The 23,575-nt window shown below is 41.7% G+C and overlaps 2 protein-coding genes across 2 annotated transcripts in view; both read right to left on the reverse strand.

The window, feature by feature from the left end:
- Nucleotides 1-14,503, reverse strand: part of LOC134003428 (peroxiredoxin-like 2A) — a 283,623-nt gene extending 269,120 nt beyond the window's left edge. Inside the window, exon 1 of the mRNA XM_062442631.1 lies at nt 14,500-14,503. The gene's annotated coding sequence lies outside the window, so the exon portion shown is untranslated. The remainder of the gene's footprint in view (nt 1-14,499) is intronic.
- Nucleotides 14,504-18,416: 3,913 nt separating this feature from the next.
- LOC134003156 (D(5)-like dopamine receptor) lies at nt 18,417-20,598 on the reverse strand. Its single transcript, XM_062442283.1, has 2 exons — nt 20,052-20,598; nt 18,417-19,231 (listed from the first exon to the last, which is right to left on the reverse strand). Exons 1-2 carry the CDS (start codon nt 20,596-20,598, stop codon nt 18,417-18,419), a joined length of 1,362 nt encoding a protein of 453 aa, XP_062298267.1.
- Between the last annotated feature and the right edge of the window lie 2,977 nt (nt 20,599-23,575).

The following is a 23,575-nucleotide window of genomic DNA, read 5'->3' on the forward strand; positions in this document are numbered from 1 at the left end:
TTTGCTTCTGAATTCACACATACTCAGACTCTTTCCATCTGCAGCAAGCTTCATCGACAAGGCCCAGGACCCCCATTTACATGGACTCTATGCTGTTATGTACGTTATTAACATGAAAGCTCTAATCTTATTAAGATTACTAAAACAGATCTATAAACCACACTGGACATATGTGGACCCATAACATCTAACATGGCATATTACATTAACATCATTCTTTGTATTCTTTGAATTATAACACTTGCACATTACATGTATTGTTTATACTGTGAACGTTTACACATAACCGGTCAATATATTGTACCACTGAATTAATAGACTTACATCTAAAAAACATCTAAATGAATGCATGTGGTCTGAATTAAGCTCTTTGATTTTTTTATTGGACAATAATCAATGTCAATGCCAATATAAAACTTCATTTTTCTTTTGTAAGGTTAAAAATAAACCTGTACACTGTTGATCATTTTTGCCCATTTGATAAACAATGTAAAATATATTTTACATTTATATACAGTAGACATGGTACCAGTGCTCTCTGTCTGTATGAATGTTGCCTGATGAAGGTTTATGAACAGAAACATCATTAAAAAACTGAGTACAAGAGATTTATGATATTTAGGATTTTCTTGGTCCTCTTTATGATCTTGTAAAACTTTCTAATATGTTGTTTTTGTAATGTTTAACTAACTTTTACTGTTAAGTATTTTTTAAATGAATCTGAGTAACAGTTCTTCCTCAATGAGAAACAGGTGATTCAGCCTCTGATTGGACTCCAGGTGTCATCAATGACTGTGATTGGAGCAGAGAGCATGCAGAGCTGCAATATAAGGAGCGAGCAGCCACATACAACTCACAGCTTCAAGCTTTAGGTCTGTATCCTCCTCCTGTCTGCTGCTGAAGCTGAATTACTGTTGTTTGTGTCAAACATGGTGCTTGGAGTCTCTTTAAGGTGAGTTAAATGTCTTTGATTTTCCTTTTGAAGATGATACAGCTGATGTTAGTAACTTCTCAGGCAGTTTAATCTTCATGCTGGAAATAACTTGCTTGTTAATACTGTTACAGGGTTTCTTGGATCTGTCTGCTGTTATTTAGCAGTGGTGCATGCTTTCCTGCAACAGGAGGTAAAGTTTATCTTTCAGACAAAACAACTATGACAATGACCTTAAAGCTGTTAAAGATGAGATGAAATTTGACTTTGGTTCCTGATGCCTGTGTTCTTCCAGATTACAATTATCCCTACATGGCTCCTGTAGCCTATGGTGGTGGATCTGCTCCTGGATCAAACCTTCAGTCTGAAGGCTCTTCTCGTCCTCTGGTGCACAACCAGCCATCTGCTAACCTTCAGCAGCCTGGGTCTGTCCAACATGCTGGCTCTCCGACTGGAAACCAGTCCCCATCTAGCATGGCTGTGGGCTCTGCAGCCAGTCATCAGCCCAGCAGGTCTCATGTAACATACGATTCCCACATTCCCATCGTCCCCTACTCCGGTGCAGGTCAAACAAAACAATCATGACATGATGATCTTCAAGCTATTAAAGACTACTAGATTCAAGTTGACTCTGTTTCTGACATCTCTCTCCTTCCAGACTACGGATATCCCTACATGGCTCCTGTAGCCTATGATGGTTCATCTGCTCCTGGGTCCACCTCCATTCCCATCGTCCCCTACGGTGGTGGATCTGCTCCTGGATCCACCAGCATTCCCATCGTCCCCTACTCCGGTGCAGGTTACGGCAGCCCTCCTGTTGGAACTGGGAAGAAGTCTCCCAGCTTCCCTGTGCAGCGTCAGCCTGCTGCTGGCTCAAGCCCCATGTATGGATCTTCTTCAGGCTTTGCATACCCTGCTGGGAACGCAGGTACACACTTAAACTAGCTTTAGAACCATGACTGAGCCATCTTGTTACCTTGCTTTCCTGAGGGCCAAATTATGGCTTGGGCCTTTCTCCTTGTTATAATTCCAATTTGTGCCTTACTGATTTAAAAAGCAGAAAGGAATATGCACTGAAGATTTACTTGACTTTTTAAATTCACAATTAATTTTGCTTTTCCTTCAGGTTATCCAAGTAGAAACGCAGCTGCTGGGGCTCATGATATTCCTTTCCCTCATGGCTTTATGAATGGCGCTGCTTCAGGCTTTGCATACCCTGCTAGGAATGCAGGTACAAACTTAAACTTACATGTACATTAAACTAATTTAATGTGTTCTCTCCTTCCTGAAGCCCATATCATGGCTTAAATGTTTACCTTCAGTTATATTTCTATTTAACTGACTGAATTTGATGTTTTCCTTCAGGCCAGCCAAGCAGAAACACAGCTGCTGGCTATAATGCTTTACCTTATAGAAGCCCTGTCGGTGTTAGCTCTCAGCCTGAAGGAGCCATGGCTTTTCCTGGTTTCGCCACAGCTGGTGTGGCCTCTAACCTCAACGCCTGGATAGAGGCTCGTCCTTTCATTGACTTGAGCTTCCTGGAATCTGCTCAGGGGATGCAGCTTAGCGGGAGCCAGGAGACTTCCCCTCCCATGCCTTCATCCTACATCGTCCAGTCCAGAAACGGCTATGTGCGAGACAGAGAGGACTTCTCCCACAAGACTTACTCCCCTGAGTTTCCTGAACCACCAGTCATGAGGTCCAAAAGCATATCTGCACCAGGGATTTACTCCAAAGGAGGAAAGAAGGTTTAATGAGGTAAAACATTACAAACTGAAACTTGAGCTTATTCCAACTGTCTGGTGACTAACCCTTGTGTCTTGTTGCAGGGTAAACTGAGCTTCAACTCTTCTGGAACCATGTACACATGTGGATGAATGTTTAATTAAAAATAAAATGCTCTTAAACTTGTCAGCTTTTGTCTCTGCCATTCAGAATGTCCTAACAGAAACATGTGTTTCAAAGTAACCGAATTGTTTAGTGATGTAATTCCAACACTAAATATGGATATTGCCAACTTGGAGGTACTGACATAGTTTGTCACTATAGACCTCAGGCCAGTAACAGATCCAAAGATGTTCATGAGAACATGTATACTCAAGACCGGGTGCCTGTATCAGGAAGCAAGTTTAACAAACTGAGTTAAAACTTTAACTCTAGGTTGACTGACTCTGAGCTGTCAAACTGAGTTTTTGGTTTCGGAACAGGCGATCGGTTAGTTCAATCAACTCTGAGTCAAGGTAACCGTGATAAGCTCATTCATGACGAGATACCAAGCCCCTTATCAATGGAGCACAGATAACATGATTCACCATGGCAACAGGTGAAACAAAGGGCTCAGTCCTCCTACTTCTCCCCAGTGGCGTTAGAAATATTAATGAATGCATGCAGATGATGAGTATACTTAAGAAAACAAGCAATACAGTAGCTGCAGCAGAAGAACATGAGTTGGCCTGGCAGAAACTTACTGAGAAATTGTCCAGTGGTCGACTTATTCAACATTTATATTCTGTGTATGTGCGTGGCACATTTAATATTCATGCAGACCCCAACAGGTATAAAACATAAGCCTACTTGGCAGCAACTGAATATGAAATATAAAAATCTAGCTCTAACAAGTCAGGTATACTTTCATTACAAGCAGTTGTGATGTTTAACCTGCCCTCATTAAATGGCATTCAGTGGCTACATTCAACATGTGATATATTTCAGTAGTTAGTGGAATCTAAGCAAAAAGGAGTCAATTTTTAAGCCATCCCAACACTGCCAGTATTTAATATTGTATATTTGAAAGCAACACCTAAATGCTTTTATACATACACTAAAGTGTAAACATTTCAGTGCAATAGTCAAATTTAGTTTAAGATTTATGTTTGGGCACTTTAACCTTAATTAAACAGTAGCTGGTATAGAGTTTGACAGGAGAGAGACCCCTGCAGCAAAAGTTCCCCACTGGTATCGAACCAGCAACCCTGTCACTATGAGGCATGCGCAGTCACCACTTGGCTATCAACACCCTTCAAATATTGGGTCCACCTGCTCAACTCAGCACCATCTTCACCTCATCCAACACCATCTGATACGCTGCTGCAACTGCTAAGGTCTAGAGCAGACTGCTGCGTATAATCCACTGTGCTGAGGTGATCGGCTGCAACCCTCCAGGACACAGAGGGGAGCAGGAAAGATCATGACCGTCCCCTCCCTGCCTGGACATAAATCATTTCATATACTCCTCTCTGGCAAGAGGCTACAGTCCATAGTCAATGGTAAATGGACTGCAGTTATACAGAGCTTTTCTACTTCATCAGACAAAGCACTTTCCATTTTTTGCTTCTGAATTCACACATACTCAGACTCTTTCCATCTGCAGCAAGCTTCATCGACAAGGCCCGGGACCCCCATTTACATGGACTCTATGCTGTTATGTACGTTATTAACATAAAAGCTCTAATCTTATTAAGATTACTAAAACAGATCTATAAACCACACTGCATATATGTGGACCCATAACATCTAACATGGCATATTACATTAACATCATTCTTTGTATTCTTTGAATTATAACACTTGCACATTACATGTATTGTTTATACTGTGAACGTTTACACATAACCGGTCAATATATTGTACCACTGAATTAATAGACTTACATCTAAAAACCATCTAAATGAATGTATGTGGTCTGAATTAAGCTCTTTGATTTTTTTATTGGACAATAATCAATGTCAATGCCAATATAAAACTTCATTTTTCTTTTGTCAGATTAAAAATAAACCTGTACACTGTTGATCATTTTTGCCCATTTGATAAACAATGTAAAATATATTTTACATTTATATACAGTAGACATGGTACCAGTGCTCTCTGTCTGTATGAATGTTGCCTGATGAAGGTCTATGAACAGAAACATCATTAATAAACTGAGTACAAGAGATTGACGATATTTAGGATTTTCTTGGTCCTCTTTATGATCTTGTAAAACTTTCTAATATGTTGTTTTCGTAATGTTTAACTAACTTTTACTGTTAAGTATTTTTTAAATGAATCTGAGTAACAGTTCTTCCTACATGATTAGAAACAGGTGATTCTGCCTCTGATTGGACTCCAGGTGTCATCAATGACTGTGATTGGAGCAGAGAGCATGCAGAGCTGCAATATAAGGAGCGAGCAGCCACATACAACTCACTGCTTCAAGCTTTAGGTCTGTATCCTCCTCCTGTCTGCTGCTGAAGCTGAACTACTGTTGTTTGTGTCAAAATGGTGCTTGGACTCTCTTTAAGGTGAGTTAAATGTCTTTGGTTTCCCTTTTTAAGGTAATACAGCTAATGTCTTAAACTTCCCAAACAGTTTAAAACTTCATGCTGGAAATAACTTGCTTGTTAATACTGTTACAGGGTTTCTTGGATCTGTCTGCTGTTATTTAGCAGTGGTGCATGCTTTCCTGCAACAGGAGGTAAAGTTTCTTTCTTTGCCCCTTTCAGACAAAACAATCATGACATTATGATCCTCAAGCTTTTAAAGACTACTAGATTAAAGTTGACTTTTGTTTCTGAGACCTGTCTCTCTCTCCTTCCAGACTACAAATATCCCTACATGGCTCCTAGATCAAACCTTCAGTCTGAAGGCTCATTTGCTAACCAGGCCAGCTCTCCAACTGGAAACCAGTCCCCATCCAGCATGGCTGTGGGCTCTGTAACTTATGATTCCCACATTCCCATCGTCCCCTACTCCGGTGCAGGTCAGACAAAACTATCATGACATGATGATCTTCAAGCTATTAAAGACTACTAGATTCAAGTTGACTCTTTCTGACATCTCTCTCCTTCCAGACTACGGATATCCCTACATGGCTCCTGTATCCTATGATGGTAGATCGGCTCCTGGGTCCACCTCCATTCCCATCGTCCCCTACGGTGGTGGATCTGCTCCTGGATCATCAAACCTTCAGTCTGAAGGCTCATCTCATTCTCGGGTGCACCACCAACCATCTGCTAACCGTCAGCTACCTGGGTCTGTCCAACATGCTGGCTCTCCCACTGGAAACCAGTCCCCATCCAGCATGGTTGTGGGCTCTTCAGCCAGTCATCAGCCCAGCAGGTCTCATGTAACATACGATTCGCACATCCCCATCGTCCCCTACTCCGGTGCAGGTCAGACAAAACTATCATGACATGATGATCTTCAAGCTATTGGACTTCTAGGTTCAAGTTGACTCTTGTTTCTGACATCTCTCTCCATCCAGACTACGGATATCCCTACATGGCTCCTGTAGCCTATGATGGTGGATCTGCTCCTGGATCCACCTCCATTCCCATCGTCCCCTACGGTGGTGGATCTGCTCCTGGATCCACTAGCATTCCCATCGTCCCCTACTCCGGTGCAGGTTACGTCAGCCCTCCTGTTGGAACTGGGAAGAAGACTCACAGCTTCCCTGTTCAGCGTCAGCCTGCTTCTGGCTCAAGCCCCATGTATGGATCTTCTTCAGGCTTTGCATACCCTGCTGGGAGCGCAGGTACAAACTTAAACTAGCTTTAGAAACATGACTGAGCCATCTTGTTACCTTGCTTTCCTGAGGGCCAAATTATGGCTTGGGCCTTTCTCCTTGTTATAATTCCAATTTGTGCCTTACTGATTTCTAAAGCAGCAAGAAATATGCACTGAAGATTTACTTGACTTTTTAAATTCGCAATTAATCTTGCTTTTCCTTCAGGTTATCCAAGCAGAAACGCAGCTGCTGGGGATCATGATATTCCTTTCCCTCATGGCTTTATGAATGGTGCTGCTTCAGGCTTTGCATACCCTGCTAGGAATGCAGGTACAAACTTAAACTTGCATGTACATTAAACTAGTTTAATGTGTTCTCTCCTTCCTGAAGCCCATATCATGGCTTAGGTGTTTACCTTCCATTATAACTCTATTTAACTGACTGAATTTTGTTTTCTTTCAGGCCAGCCAAGCAGAAACACAGCTGCTGGCTATAATGCTTTACCTTATAGAAGCCCTGTCGGTGGTAGCTCTCATTCTTGGGACCCTCAGCCTTTAGGAGCCATGGCTTCTCCTGGTTTCGCCACAGCTGGTGCAGCCTCTGACTTGAACGCTTGGCTAGAGGCTCGTCCTTTCATTGACTTGAGCTTCCTGGAATCTGCTCAGGGGATGCAGCTTAGCGGGAGCCAGGAGACTTCCCCTCCCATGCCTTCATCCTACATCGTCCAGTCCAGAAACGGCTATGTGCGAGACAGAGAGGCCTTCTCCCACAAGACTTACTCCCCTGAGTTTCCTGAACCACCAGTCATGAGGTCCAAAAGCATGTCTGCACCAGGGATTTACTCCAAAGGAGGAAAGAAGGTCTAATGAGGTAAAACATTACAAACTAAAACTTGAGCTTATTCCAACTGTCTGGTGACTAACCCTTGTGTCTTGTTGCAGGGTAAACTGAGCTTCAACTCTTCTGGAACCATGTACACATGTGGATGAATGTTTAATTAAAAATAAAATGATCTTAAACTTGTCAGCTTTTGTCTCTGCCATTCAGAATGTCCTAACAGAAACATGTGTTTCAAAGTAACCGAATTGTTTAGTGATGTAATTCCAACACTAAATTTGGATATTGCCAACTTGGAGGTACTGACATAGTTTGTCACTATAGACCTCAGGCCATTAACAGATCCAAAGAGGTTCATGACAACATGCTATACTCAAGACCGGGTGCCTGTATCAGGAAGCAAGTTTAACAAACTGAGTTAAAACTTTAACTCTAGGTTGACTGACTCTGAGCTGTCCAACTGAGTTTTTGGTTTCGGAACAGGCGATCGGTTATTTCAACTCTCAGTCAAGGTAACCCTGAGTGAAGTTCATTCATGACGAGATACCAAGCCCCTTATCAATGGAGCACAGATAACATGATTCACCATGGCAACAGGTGAAACAAAGGGCTCAGTCCTCCTTCTCCCCAGTGGTGTTAGAAATATTAATGAATGCATGCAGATGATGAGTATACTTAAGAAAACAAGCAATACAGTAGCTGCAGCAAAAGAACATGAGTTGGCCTGGCAGAAACTCACTGAGAAATTGTCCAGTGGTCGACTTATTCAACATTTATATTCTGTGTAAGTGCGTGGCACATTTAATATTCACGCAGACCCCAACAGGTACAAAACATAGGCCTACTTGGCAGCAACTGAATATGAAATATAAAAATCTAGCTCTAACAAGTCAGGTGTACTTTCATTACAAGCAGTTGTAATGTTTAACCTGCCCTCATTAAATGGCATTCAGTGGCTACATTCAACATGTGATATATTTCAGTAGTTAGTGGAATCTAAGCAAAAAGGAGTCAATTTTTAAGCCATCCCAACACTGCCAGTATTTAATATTGTATATTTGAAAGCAACACCTAAATGCTTTTATACATACACTAAAGTGTAAACATTTCAGTGCAATAGTCAAATTTAGTTTAAGATTTATGTTTGGGCACTTTAACCTTAATTAAACAGTAGCTGGTATAGAGTTTGACAGGAGAGAGAGACCCCTGCAGCAAAAGTTCCCCACTAGTATCGAACCAGCAACCCTGTCACTATGAGGCATGCGCAGTCACCACTTGGCTATCAACACCCTTCAAATATTGGGTCCACCTGCTCAACCCAACACCATCTGATACGCTGCTGCAACTGCTAAGGTTTAGAGCAGACTGCTGCGTATCTTCCACTGTGCTGAGGTGATCGGCTGCAACCCTCCAGGACACCGAGGGGAGCAGGAAAGATGAGTCCTTTCCCTGCCTGGACATAAATCATTTCATATACTCCTCTCTGGCAAGAGGCTACAGTCCATAGTCAATGGTAAATGGACTGCAGTTATACAGAGCTTTTCTACTTCATCAGACAAAGCACTTTCCATTGTTTGCTTCTCATTCACACATACTCAGACTCTTTCCATCTGCAGCAAGCTTCATCGACAAGGCCCGGGACCCCCATTTACATGGACTCTATGCTGTTATGTACGTTATTAACATGAAAGCTCTAATCTTATTAAGATTACTAAAACAGATCTATAAACCACACTGGACATATGTGGACCCATAACATCTAACATGGCATATTACATTAACATCATTCTTTGTATTCTTTGAATTATAACACTTGCATATTACATGTATTGTTTATACTGTGAACGTTTACACATAACCGGTCAATATATTGTACCACTGAATTAATAGACTTACATCTAAAAACCATCTAAATTAATGCATGTGGTCTGAATTAAGCTCTTTGAATTTTTTTATTGGACAATAATCAATGTCAATGCCAATATAAAACTTCATTTTTCTTTTGTGAGATTAAAAATAAACCTGTACACTGTTGATCATTTTTGCCCATTTGATAAACAATGTAAAACATATTTTACATTTATATACAGTAGACATGGTACCAGTGCTCTCTGTCTGTATGAATGTTGCCTGATGAAGGTCTATGAACAGAAACATCATTAATAAACTGAGTACAAGAGATTGACGATATTTAGGATTTTCTTGGTCCTCTTTATGATCTTGTAAAACTTTCTAATATGTTGTTTTCGTAATGTTTAACAGACTTTTACTCTTAAGTATTTTTTAAATGAATCTGAGTAACAGTTCTTCCTACATGATTAGAAACAGGTGATTCTGCCTCTGATTGGACTCCAGGTGTCATCAATGACTGTGATTGGAGCAGAGAGCATGCAGAGCTGCAATATAAGGAGCGAGCAGCCACATACAACTCACACTGTCAAGCTTTAGGTCTGTATCCTCCTCCTGTCTGCTGCTGAAGCTGAACTACTGTTGTTTGTGTCAAAATGGTGCTTGGACTCTCTTTAAGGTGAGTTAAATGTCTTTGGTTTCCCTTTTTAAGGTAATACAGCTAATGTCTTAAACTTCCCAAACAGTTTAAAACTTCATGTTGGAAATAACTTACTCTTTAAAACCGTTACAGGGTTTCTTGGATCTGTCTGCTGTTATTTAGCAGTGGTGCATGCTTTCCTGCAACAGGAGGTAATGTTTCTTTCTTTGCCCCTTTCAGACAAAACAAATATGACATTATGATCCTCAAGCTATTAAAGACTACTAGATTAAAGTTGACTCTTGTTTCTGAGACCTCTCTCTCTCCTTCCAGACTACAAATATCCCTACATGGCTCCTAGATCAAACCTTCAGTCTGAAGGCTCATTTGCTAACCAGGCCAGCTCTCCAACTGGAAACCAGTCCCCATCCAGCATGGCTGTGGGCTCTGTAACTTACGATTCCCACATTCCCATCGTCTCCTACTCCGGTGCAGGTCAGACAAAACTATCATGACATGATGATCTTCAAGCTATTAAAGACTACTAGATTCAAGTTGACTCTTTCTGACATCTCTCTCTTTCCAGACTACGGATATCCTTACATGGCTCCTGTAGCCTATGATGGTAGATCGGCTCCTGGGTCCACCTCCATTCCCATCGTCCCCTACGGTGGTGGATCTGCTCCTGGATCATCAAACCTTCAGTCTGAAGGCTCATCTCATTCTCGGGTGCACCACCAACCATCTGCTAACCGTCAGCTACCTGGGTCTGTCCAACATGCTGGCTCTCCCACTGGAAACCAGTCCCCATCCAGCATGGTTGTGGGCTCTTCAGCCAGTCATCAGCCCAGCAGGTCTCATGTAACATACGATTCGCACATCCCCATCGTCCCCTACTCCGGTGCAGGTCAGACAAAACTATCATGACATGATGATCTTCAAGCTATTGGACTTCTAGGTTCAAGTTGACTCTTGTTTCTGACATCTCTCTCCATCCAGACTACGGATATCCCTACATGGCTCCTGTAGCCTATGATGGTGGATCTGCTCCTGGATCCACCTCCATTCCCATCATCCCCTACGGTGGTGGATCTGCTCCTGGATCCACTAGCATTCCCATCGTCCCCTACTCCGGTGCAGGTTACGTCAGCCCTCCTGTTGGAACTGGGAAGAAGACTCCCAGCTTCCCTGTTCAGCGTCAGCCTGCTTCTGGCTCAAGCCCCATGTATGGATCTTCTTCAGGCTTTGCATACCCTGCTGGGAGCGCAGGTACAAACTTAAACTAGCTTTAGAAACATGACTGAGCCATCTTGTTACCTTGCTTTCCTGAGGGCCAAATTATGGCTTGGGCCTTTCTCCTTGTTATAATTCCAATTTGTGCCTTACTGATTTCTAAAGCAGCAAGAAATATGCACTGAAGATTTTACTTGACTTTTTAAATTCGCAATTAATTTTGCTTTTCCTTCAGGTTATCCAAGTAGAAATGCAGCTGCTGGGGATCATGATATTCCTTTCCCTCATGGCTTTATGAATGGTGCTGCTTCAGGCTTTGCATACCCTGCTAGGAATGCAGGTACAAACTTAAACTTACATATACATTAAACTAGTTTAATGTGTTCTCTCCTTCCTGAAGCCCATATCATGGCTTAGGTGTTTACCTTCCATTATAACTCTATTTAACTGACTGAATTTTGTTTTCTTTCAGGCCAGCCAAGCAGAAACACAGCTGCTGGCTATAATGCTTTACCTTATAGAAGCCCTGTCGGTGGTAGCTCTCATTCTTGGGACCCTCAGCCTGAAGGAGCCATGGCTTCTCCTGGTTTCGCCACAGCTGGTGAAGCCTCTGACCTGAACGCCTGGATAGAGGCTCGTCCTTTCATTGACTTGAGCTTCCTGGAATCTGCTCAGGGGATGCAGCTTAGCGGGAGCCAGGAGACTTCCCCTCCCATGCCTTCATCCTACATCGTCCAGTCCAGGAACAGCTATGTGCGAGACAGAGAGGCCTTCTCTGACAAGAGTTACTCCCCTGAGTTTCCTGAACCACCAGTCATGAGGTCCAAAAGCATGTCTGCACCAGGGATTTACTCCAAAGGAGGAAAGGTCTAATGAGGTAAAAATTTAAACTGAAGCCTGAACTTATTCCAGCTGTTTTCATGATGACTAACCCATGTGTCTTGTTGCAGGTTAAACGGCACTTCAGCCCTCATGGAACCATGTACATGTGGATGTCTTTAATAAATTTAACCAAGACAAACATGTGTACTTCTGTCTCTGTAATACAGAATTGGACTCAAACTCCAATATGACTGTTTCATACAGAACTGAAGTTTAAGGCATTCAACTTAACTCTAGGTATTCTAAAGGTTCATGATCATATTACACCCTGAAAAGGGAAAATGTCATTAAAAGCACTCGAACACAAGGCTTCGTCTCTGGCAGCTTCATGGAGAGCGTTGTGTCAGAGCTCCCCATTCTGACCTGCAGGCAAAACTAATCAATCACGATCATTTCAAGGGCTTAACAGGTAGATACAGATCAACTCATCTGGTAGGCATATTCATAATGTTAACCTTTTTACTCTTACATTACTTCAACATTTTAACCGGTTATGGACTATGAAGACTTTCCATAGTTTTCTGACTGAATTGTTACAGCCTCATGAATTTGTTAGAATTAACAGCTTTTTATAATATCAATCACAATCTCAGCATATCAAGATGCTTGCTATCAAAACTTGTTGAGGTGGTCATGTGAGGAATCTCAGTATTCTGCCCCAACCCCTTAAGGGAAAACTAATTTTATACATCCCCAGTCTTATCAGTGTTTAAGGTGTTTTCATCTTGTAGTATCAGAGACTCTGCAGCTCCTCGTAGCTTTATAGTTGAGTTTCAGCTCATTGTTTCTGTCCAGCTGCAACTTTACTGTTTTGGTTCAGTCTCAGTTGCTCTCATAGCGTCGTTTTTCAGCCGCTGTACTCTACCTGCTCAGCAACAAACAGTTCTGTAGACTAGCTGGTGAACATAGTGGACCATTTAGATATTTCTTTCAGGAGTTGGTAGAGTAAAAACCGGGCTAAAAGTGAATATTGGACTCGCATTCAGCAGGTGGACAGAAACATACTCCAGAAAGAGTAACCCTTTTAAGTCTTTGTATGCCAGAATTAAGAGCAGATTCATGTGGTCAGACTGGCCCAGGTGGTGTAGCCCTGCTTAATGCCTGAGTAGACCTTGTCCATCGATTTGCTCCCCAGTAGCATTAATTAATGTGCTGATGGAATTTGGGAAGTACTGCTTTTTAAATCAGCATGAAATGTGAAAAACCACTCATCAAATTTAACAGTAAAATCCTAATTAAAAAAACATTGCCACAAATTTACTAAAAGAAGCAGAAGTGCCACAAGGACAATGTGAGGATTTCATTACAGATCTGACTGTCGATTGCTTTATGTTCTGTCCTCAGTGTGCTAAAATTTATACTTTCAACATCACCAACTAAGAGGATAAACACTGTTTATCTCCGTCTGTCTGACGTTTAATAGCCGCTGTCGAAGTGACTTCAGAGAGCGAATGAAAGAGGCGCTGACACAATCCAGGCCTTCTTCTCCGGGAGCTGAAAGTGGAGTGTGTGTTAGAAACACCTCTTAAGGCCCAGCGTCGTTTGTTGTCTGTTCTGCTCCCTGACCTCTGACCTCGCCACCGTGAGGCTGCTGCAGTGCTTCAGCGCGAGGAACAAAAGCTTCAAACATGGAGAGAGAGTCGAGGAGACGCTCAGAGCTGCACTCGATGCAGATAGAAAATCACAGCTGCAGTTTGATCAGAGTCTGAATGTATGTTTTCATGTGATACACTCTGTGTGTGTGTGTGTTTTAACAAAATGTCATCATGTTGAGTACTGCAGGAGACTCAAGCTGTAAAATATCCCAGCAACCATTGATCACAGGCTAAAAATGCGACATGCACATGAAACTTTTTATAGCAGAGATCAATCAATCAATCAATCAATCAATCAATCAATCAATCACAGAAGCAAATTGCATTCTCTGAAAACTATAAAAAATAAACAAGATATTTTTTCTGTTTTTCTGAATATTTTTTTCTGAACTAACACAATACTTCAAAATTCATTGAGAAACTCCCACCTGCAAGTAACGTTAATCTACTGTTGCTGCTCCTAATCTATGGAAATGTGTTTCTGTCACGCCAGAAAAAGAAAAAAATCTAACATCTAATCATGTTATAACGTAAAACTAATCACATTAATTGCATCAAATCTTCCTCTCAAAACCTCTTTGTGTTTCCTCGTACAGTATTTAAATCCATGTTTACACAGAAGGAGGACTGTGGATTTAGTCCTCCATCACTTATGAAGGGATCTTCTAATGGTCAGTATGAACAGGAGGAATCATTAAGGCATAAAAACACACTTAATGTTCATTTGGGTTCCTGACTGTTGTTTTAAGACACAGATGAACAATTGTGAACTGTCATTTAAGTTGTAATCTTGCATACAGGATGTATAATGCTGCAGAATGAACACTGTAAACAGAAACCTCAGCACAGAGGCTAAATAGGCTTGTTGATGATGGTTATGACATATTTTAACATTGCAGGAAACAGGACGGACAGGTCATGTTTGCACAGCTTTGAATTTTTTTAACCATTACTAGAAGGGACTTTAAAATACAACACTGATACAACATCTCAGTGTTTTCTGGGAGGCAGCTGAAGATTTCCATTGTTTACTTTTTGGAAGCATTACTAGCTCTGCGCTGAATGAAAGATTAGAAACTGACATTGAATCTTAAAATTTAGTAAAATATTGAAATGTTCTCACAGAAAAAGGGGAAACTGCCTTTCTATTGTTTTACAGACAAGAAGAAAAAAAGAGACAACAGCAGTTTGTTCTGCACTGAATGAATCTGATGCTGTTTCCTTATTGAGAAAGTAATTAATCCCAAAACAGTATCTGAGCTCAAATCACAAAGGATTACATGTGGAAGGAGATGAACTGCACTGATGCAGACGAGTCACTCAAACTGAGATGAAGATACACAAACTGCTGTCAGACTGCTGAACTCCCACCAGACTGAAAACTTCATTTCACACGCAGTTATACATCTGTGAGTCGATGACTTTGGTCGTCCTCCTCTCTCTCTCTCGTCTCTCCTGTCTGGCGGGAAGCTGAATGTTAATCAGCTCTGACCTCTCCATCTGGACTGAGTCAGAATCACAGCGCTCCACCTGTTCATAAAGCTCCATGAAACATACGCTGTGTGTCACTCTGAATGCCAGATTTAAGCTGGTCAACTACAGTGTTCTTCATCAGCTTTACCTCAACCCTCACTAACTGCAAATTTACTAAAATCACAACATTTTGATGTCACTTATGTGATATAAGTGAGACCAAAAAAGTAAAACTGTTTAGACATCAGTTTCATTAGACCCAGGACAAACATGAAACTAAGTCAGAGTTAAAAAAAAAAAGTGTGGATATAGCTCTTGCTGTTTCAAGAAAATGTATTACATTAAGTTGGAAGTCTCTTTTTATCAAAATGGACCTCAGTCTTTTAAAGATCTGGCAGCCTTTTATTGAATACATGGAAATATTTCCTGTCAGCTCTGGACTTGATTTGACCCTTGAACTGTAACATCAATGGTTGAAGTGTATCAGACAAGTTTTTCACAGTATTAGAATTACATTTTTTAACTTGTTCATTTCAAATTTCAGAGCTCTTCCTCTCAGAGCTAGAAAATATGACTATTTTTACGAACTTTCTCACAGCCAATCAATGCAAGCGTTCTTGGATTTAACACGACTTGTGATTGGTCCACTGCCACAGCAGCTACAACCAGTCTGTGGTGGTGAAGTCGTGGTGAATTTGAGTTAGCGTGCTTAGCAGTTCAGCAGCCAAGATGCCACCTAAACGCTCTAAAGTGTGTCTACACTACACGCCTGTTACACCAGATAAAAGAATGATGGGTATCTAATGAAGGACTCAGCTGGTATCAGTATCACTTTAAGGTACTTGGATTGGTGCTGGTATCAACAATTTTAAATGATACCCAGCCCTAGTAACAATCCATCCAGTAGTTGTTGGGATATTTCAAAGTGACAAATCTATTGAGCTTGATAACATTTTGTAAGTTTTCCCTTCAGCTGAGTGATGAGATGCGTCAGTATCCAGTGAAACAACGATAAGAAAAAGGACCGTCTGATGATGCTCGAGCCTCAAAATGCTCTCAGCTTTTGTGTCCTAATGAGTTGCAGAACTCCAACATGGCCGCCAACCCTCTACAGTTTCCTAGCAACAGGAACCAGAGCCATCACTGCAGAGCTGCTAGCCGACAACCAGCAGATGAAACCTCAGTGACGAACTCTCGAGGTTTAATCCCACCGCCGAAACATCAGCACAGTTTGACCCAACGGACACAAACACTCCTCTGATCTCTTGTTTAGCTTTAATTGTTTTATTTGGCTCAAGAGGAGATGGACGACCTCTCTAATAGAGAACAACCCGCAATTACCTGAAGGGCCAATTAAGCACTGAAACTAATGATGTAATTGTTACTAATTATCCTTTCTCATATTCAACATATCAAAGGCGGGTTCAGAGAGTGCAGCAGGACAATGACTGAGTGAACCTGAACACTCACATCAAACAACTATGGATCAAAATGTCACTCGATCACTGAATCAATTACTCAAATAACTGAGTTTCACTGCTACTTACAGTACAATTAGCCAGTGAGGTCTGTGGGTAATGAGACTCTAAACTAGACAGCATGAGAAGGTCAGAGGCTGTATTTTGATACTATTTAAATTAAATAAATTAACAATTAGGGCTGGGTGATACCTTTAAAAGTATAAAGACAGTATCAGAATACTTTTTCAAACATTGAAATGGAAAATATGCAAAACTACATACGAAAAATGATTCTTTCACATGATTAAAATAAGAACTTCCACAGCTCATTTTGTTAGTTTTGCATCTTAGCTGTAATCGTTCATTTGAGCAAAGAAGAAAAAGAAAAAAATAATTCTTCAGCCAAACAGATCACAGTTTGTTTTATTTATTCGTGTTTTTGGATTTTAGCCAAAAAACAATGGAGGTAAAAGTTTGTGATGCTGTAAAGTGGGCAGTGTATCATAATAAAGTAACATAATATTAACTTTACATTACACCAAAGTTTGCTGTTAGCACCCCAGAACTGAAACATGTCGAGTTGTCTGTTAAAACCAAAGTTTTAAGGAATAATTTAAGTTTGTTTAGATTATAACCTTTATTAATAGGTTACATTTTTGACTGGAGACATTGCTTCTACTTCTTACATCAACTTTAAACTCAGACTCACTGTGTTCAACATTCAGTTAAACTTCTGAGAAACTCTTTCCATTAACAGTCCGGAAGGAAACAGACAGATGTGGTTGTAACTTTTTTGTGTGTAAAGTTCAAATCTTCTGAAAGTTTTAACCCTTTTTCTTTAGATGACATAAATAAATATTCCCAACTTAAAGCTATTCTGTGATATGCATCATGACAAGAACTCAAAGCTGTCTGATAAAACTGATCACCAGCCGCAGCTCGTACTTTACTGTCTTTATCTCTGTTGGATCACAGGTGACATTCACAGTCTGCTGTCCCCACAAAAAAATCCATAACTAGTAGATTGATTGTTCCCAAGGGTCCCAGCGTAGAACCAAAGGGTCAAAAGATGATTGTGAAATGGAAAATGTATAGTTCAGTAAAAGTAAATAAAAACATCTATGTACAAAAGAATCTAACTTTTTTCCCCTTTTCCTGTGAAATAATCATAGACTGTATATAAGAAATGGACGTAACATCCATGACGTCACCCATTGGTTTGTGGACTGCTGCTCGGAGGCCAATAGTATCGGATCTGAGCAGCGCCATCTTGAACATTTCAGGTGCATGCTGGGAAAAATAAAAACACGTATTCTACTTATATGGGCATCAGGAGGAGCAAGAGAACGGAGCGGGGGAGGTTGTGAGGGCTGGCTCTACCACAATCTACACCGGCAACCTGGTGATGCTAACCAAGTTAGCTGTTACGACTATAACCACAAAACTCCGGAGAAAACTGTCGGTGTGAAACAAGTTCACGGCTATTTCCTGCAGTCTATCTGTCCGCGCTCCTGAACCTGTGAATCAGTCAACCTGTCATACATACCCTGCTTTATCGTCAAATATAAAATCAGGGAGGCCAAAATGTCCCAAATGAACATCATACTGCATTGAAGAAGGCTTTAAACTAGCGATTGAGACCATAAACACATTTTGAAAACGTTTACTGAGGTTAGAAATCAAGTGAGAAGTTGGTGAATTCTCCATTGACTTGTATAGAGACGGAAGTCCTTTTGACACCAAAACGGTCGCCCCCTGGTGGCCTTTTGATAGAATGCAGTTTTAAGTTACTTCCGCGTTGGCCTCATTTCAGAGGACTGGAACTCCCCGCCTGGAAATAATGTATATTTTTCACCTCCTTTAAGTGCAACAATCTGATGAATAAGTCTTCTCTCTTTGGTTGAACTGCTGTCATGTGCAGATCATTTTAACATATGTTCCTTTATTTTGAGATCACCAGCAGGAGGTCAAAGGTCAGCCAGTCACATCCCTGCTCCATGAAGCCTGATATGGATTCAGAGCTCCAGGACGCTCACAGGTCCCGGATTTGACCCGGAATAACGTAACAGTCTGTGGGTCCGGACGAGTTGAAGGGCATCATGTCCAAAGAAATCTCTGCTTCGCACTCGTACTGCAGGATGGCGGGAAGCAGCAAGTTCTTGTGGTTCAGTGAATCATCTGAAATGACAGAAACTTTGTCAAAGTTCTGCTCCAGATCTGCTCCGGCGTGCGGCGGTGGCAGCATGCAGGCTGCGAGTCTCTGCGGCCCGGGACCCGGCATGGCGCAGGCCTCCTTCTGCATGGTGGTGTCGTGGTGATAAGACACCAGCTCGTTGCTGAAATCCACCGTCTCCACTGTAGAGGTGGAGCAATATTTATTACAGCCCAGGATGGTGGAGAAAGCCTTTCTGAAGTCTGCGTTGAAGGCGTAAATGACCGGATTCAGGGACGAGTTGGCCCAGCCGAACCACACGAAGATGCTGAAGGTGGTGTCGCTGACACACGGCGGCTCTCCGACTTTGTCCAGGTGGCAGAACGGCACCACGCAGTTCAGGACGAAAAACGGCAACCAGCAGAACACAAACACTCCCATGATGATGGACAGAGTCTTTAAAACCTTTGTTTCTCTTTTAAAAGACGTTTTCAGGGAGCTTTCGTCGTGCATTGACGCCCTGGGTCCTGCAGCTCTCTCCAGAGACGAGATCCTTCTGATTTGGGTTTGTGCGATTCGGAAAATGCGCGTGTACGTCCCGACCATGATCACCACGGGGATGTAGAAGCTGATGAGGGACGAAGAGATGGCGTAAGTCCGGTTCAGGCTGGCGTTGCAGTCGTCTGGGTTGTCCGCTGTGAAATCAGCCCCAACTGTGAACATTTTTAAAACCAGGTTAAAAACACATTTCTCTTTTCATGTACTTTAATGACTTTAATACAAATCATGATTTTATGCTGCAACCTTGTATTTTATGCTCTATTCTAGTCAAGTTTTTATTTTATTTTTCTCTCTTTCTTTACTTTGTATTATTATTGTGTCTTTTTGTTTTTAATTGTGTGTTTTAATGTTTCAAAATTTGACTATTATTGGGTTTTATTTATGTATTTTTTAAAATTTTAATTGTATGTTTTTATGTTCTTTTGTTTCCAATTCTTACTGTTAAATGTTTTGTTTTTATATAAAGCATATTGAGTTGCCGCTGGATATGAAATGCACTATATAAAGAAAGCTGCCTTGCCTAAAGATGTCACCTTGGACTTTTTTTTTACTATTTTTGTATGTTTTATAGCTGAAGTATATATTAATTGGTAGATTCTTGATGTGTTGATGAAGAAGGAAACCACCGCTGACACGTCTCACTTGTATATTTTAAAGGTTTTATTACAAAAGAGAACAGTGTCGAGTCCCCTGTGCCAATCTGAGACTCTTCTTCAGCTTTAGTTGCCCCTTATATAGTTTATTATCTCTGAAACAAGCATCTTCTGAACAACTGATCAGTCAGATAAAGACAGCCCCTGACCTGACTTTTCACCTTTAACCTAAGCACATCTGTTTCAAATCTACCAGGACACCAAGAGATGGCCCAGATTTCACATAACAAAGGACAAAGACAGGTTAGATACCACATAGCCACAATTATGAATCAATGAATTGGCTGGATCATTGACTTGCCTGTTGGGTTGTCGGCGTGGTGCCAGTTGAGCTGCACAGGGATGAAGGAGATGAGGATGGAGAGAGTCCACGCCACACCGATCATCAGGAAGGCGAACCTGCGTGTCATTTTGCTCTCGTACTTGAAGGGGCTGGAGATGGCCCAGTAGCGGTCCATGCTGATGATGCACAGGTTGAGGATGGACGCGGTGGAGCACATGATGTCGAAGGCGACCCAGGTGTCACAGAAGCGTCCGAAGAGCCAGATGCCGGCCACCTCGGACACCGCCCTCCACGGCATCACCAGCACCGCCACGAACAGGTCGGACACCGCCAGCGAGATGACGAAGGAGTTGGTGACTTTGGAGCGCAGGTGGCGGAACTTGATGACCGCGGCGCAAACCAGCGTGTTTCCCAGCAGGGTGGAAACGATCAGGACGCACAGGACGCAGCCGGTGAGCGCGCGGAGGCTGAGATCGCCGCCCGGCCCGGGACTGTCCGCCCCTGCTGTGACCACCTGGCGCTGGTCCCGCTGCTGGTTTTGGCTCTCATTGTAAAATCTCTCCATCGATATCCAGAGCAGGGTTATGATAGTTAACTAAAACTAAAACTAGCAGTGAAAAAATAATTTAGTGTGATCTGTTTTTAGGATAATCCTGCATAGTGTATCTTTAAACCGACAACCTGTTTATTTCCTCTGACTGGTTAGAAGATGCACTAGGACCAGGGTTATTATAGTTCACTAAAACTAAAACTAGCAGTGAAAAAATAATTTAGTTGTAATATAAATAAAAAAGAGTTTAAAACTAAATAAAAACTGCAATGAACAGCAGATAAAATCATCTTAGGTTTAGTTTTCTTTTCATTGTCTCCATGGTGACTATATTGTGTTCAGTTTGACTTGTTGAGATAACGGGTTAGTACCAGTAGGACTAGTACCAGTAGGGCTAATACCAGTAGGGTTAGTACCAGTAGGGTTAGTACCAGTAGGACTAGTACCAGTAGGGCTAATACCAGTAGGGTTAGTACCAGTAGGACTAGTACCAGTAGGGCTAATACCCGTAGGGTTAGTACCAGTAGGGTTAGTACCAGTAGGGCTAATACCAGTAGGGTTAGTACCAGTAGGGCTAATACCAGTAGGGTTAATACCAGTAGGACTAGTACCAGTAGGGTTAGTACCAGTAGGGCTAATACCAGTAGGGCTAGTACCAGTAGGGTTAGTACCAGTAGGGCTAATACCAGTAGGGTTAGTACCAGTAGGGTTAGTACCAGTAGGGCTAATACCAGTAGGGTTAGTACCAGTAGGGCTAATACCAGTAGGGTTAGTACCAGTAGGGCTAATACCAGTAGGACTAGTACCAGTAGGGTTAGTACCAGTAGGGCTAATACCAGTAGGGTTAGTACCAGTAGGGCTAATACCAGTAGGGTTAGTACCAGTAGGGTTAGTACCAGTAGGGCGAATACCAGTAGGGTTAGTACCAGTAGGGTTAGTACCAGTAGGACTAATACCAGTAGGGTTAGTACCAGTAGGGCTAATACCAGTAGGGTTAGTACCAGTAGGGCTAATACCAGTAGGGTTAGTACCAGTAGGGCTAATACCAGTAGGACTAGTACCAGTAGGGTTAGTACCAGTAGGGCTAATACCAGTAGGGTTAGTACCAGTAGGGTTAGTACCAGTAGGGCTAATACCAGTAGGGTTAGTACCAGTAGGGCTAATACCAGTAGGACTAGTACCAGTAGGGTTAGTACCAGTAGGGTTAGTACCAGTAGGGTTAGTACCAGTAGGGCTAGTACCAGTAGGGTTAGTACCAGTAGGGTTAGTACCAGTAGGGCTAGTACCAGTAGGGTTAGTACCAGTAGGGTTAGTACCAGTAGGGCTAGTACCAGTAGGGTTAGTACCAGTAGGGTTAGTACCAGTAGGGCTAGTACCAGTAGGGTTAGTACCAGTAGGGTTAGTACCAGTAGGACTAGTACCAGTAGGGTTAGTACCAGTAGGGTTAGTACCAGTAGGGTTAGTACCAGTAGGGCTAGTACCAGTAGGGTTAGTACCAGTAGGGCTAGTACCAGTAGGGTTAGTACCAGTAGGGCTAGTACCAGTAGGGCTAATACCAGTAGGGAGAACACAAACACAGCGTCATTGCTGCTGTAGCAATGAATTTTCCCCACTGTGGGATCAATGCATTATTTTATCTTATCTTAACACTCAAACTAAAACTGAATAAAAACTCAACTAAAAACTACTTCATCAGTTGTTAAACTCACTAAAAACTAAAGTGAAATAAAAAAAGCAAACAAAAAACTAATGGACATTTCTATACTATAATAACCCTGCTCCAGAGTGACTCCCGCGCTGCCGTATCACCTTCTCCTCGTGAGGCTGTCCTCCTCTTTCCATCATCACCTGCTGCGAGTCTCCACTTCAAACTCTGCCAGTGTTTCACGCACGCGGACAAAACCAAATAAATTCTCCTGTTGTCCCAAAAAAAAACCAAAAAAAAAAAACCGAGCCAGCGGCGGTGAGATGTTCCTGAGAGGAGCTCCGTCGGTCCCGTTTCTCCGCTGCGGTCCGTGCAGACTGACTGTGGCTGCAGCCTGAACCCTCCACGCATAATTACACACTAAAGTATATTTACCCTGAGCATGCTGTCACATAGTCACCATCACGTTTACACCACTGCAACACATCGATCTCACTGTTTCCCGATCTGTTTATTCATCGCCTCACATAGGATTCTCTGAGAGTTACGAATCCAGATGTTGGAGGGAAATGATGGCACACAAACATCTGGATAACTTTACATCTTTAACCCTTTGTAGGTCTGCTCAGCTGTTAGGTAGAGGTCACTTTGTGTCATGATATCTGCTCAAAAACTAAATTTATTGAACCCATTTAACTTTTGGGGCAATCTTTAGCACTTGTATGAGGTATGTAATGCAGGGACAGACCATCAGGTTGTGTTATGGTTGCTATAGATACAGATTGTGCTATGGTTGCTATAACCAACATAATAAAAGTAATATAAGAGAGGAAACTTTCTCTCTCTAAACAAAATTCTCCTAATTTTCCTAATACTTAATGAGATGCATCCAAGTAATACATCTGCCTGTTAAATGTCAAAAAGAATAGAAGAGTAAAAAATGAGAGAAAATCTCCAAAAATATTAATTTACAGATCACAAAATTTTACAAAACAGTGCAAAACAGGAGCTGATGGAACAGAATATTAGAGACAAAATAAGAGAAGAAGATGCAACTAATTCATTTATAATAACAGTTTTATGAGGTCAAAGAGTTTTTTACATGCAGTGTGTAACTGCTCAGTTAGAAAGCTTGAAAATCCGCAAAATTTGAGATAAAAACGTTTCATGTGACAGAAACAAAATATTAAGATCTGTGTTTAAATGTCTTGATTTTCTTATCTGCTGAATAATGTGTGTTTCTGTGTGTTTGTGTTTGGAGGAGAGGATCTGTGCATCAACAAATCTGCACCAAATAAAAGATGAATGAGAAGAAAAATGACACAATACTAATATTTAAATGATGTT

Source organism: Scomber scombrus, chromosome 21 (genome assembly GCF_963691925.1).
Source record: "Scomber scombrus chromosome 21, fScoSco1.1, whole genome shotgun sequence".
Classification (NCBI taxonomy): Eukaryota; Metazoa; Chordata; class Actinopteri; order Scombriformes; family Scombridae; genus Scomber; species Scomber scombrus.

Bases quoted from the DNA above. Each gene is read 5' to 3' on its own strand.
- LOC134003156 (XM_062442283.1), bottom strand. From the start codon at position 20,598: ATGGAGAGATTTTACAATGAGAGCCAAAACCAGCAGCGGGACCAGCGC. The intron at 19,232-20,051 runs GCAAGTCAATGA...CTGATTTCACAG, and splicing joins CCACGCCGACAACCCAACAG to CGGACAACCCAGACGACTGC.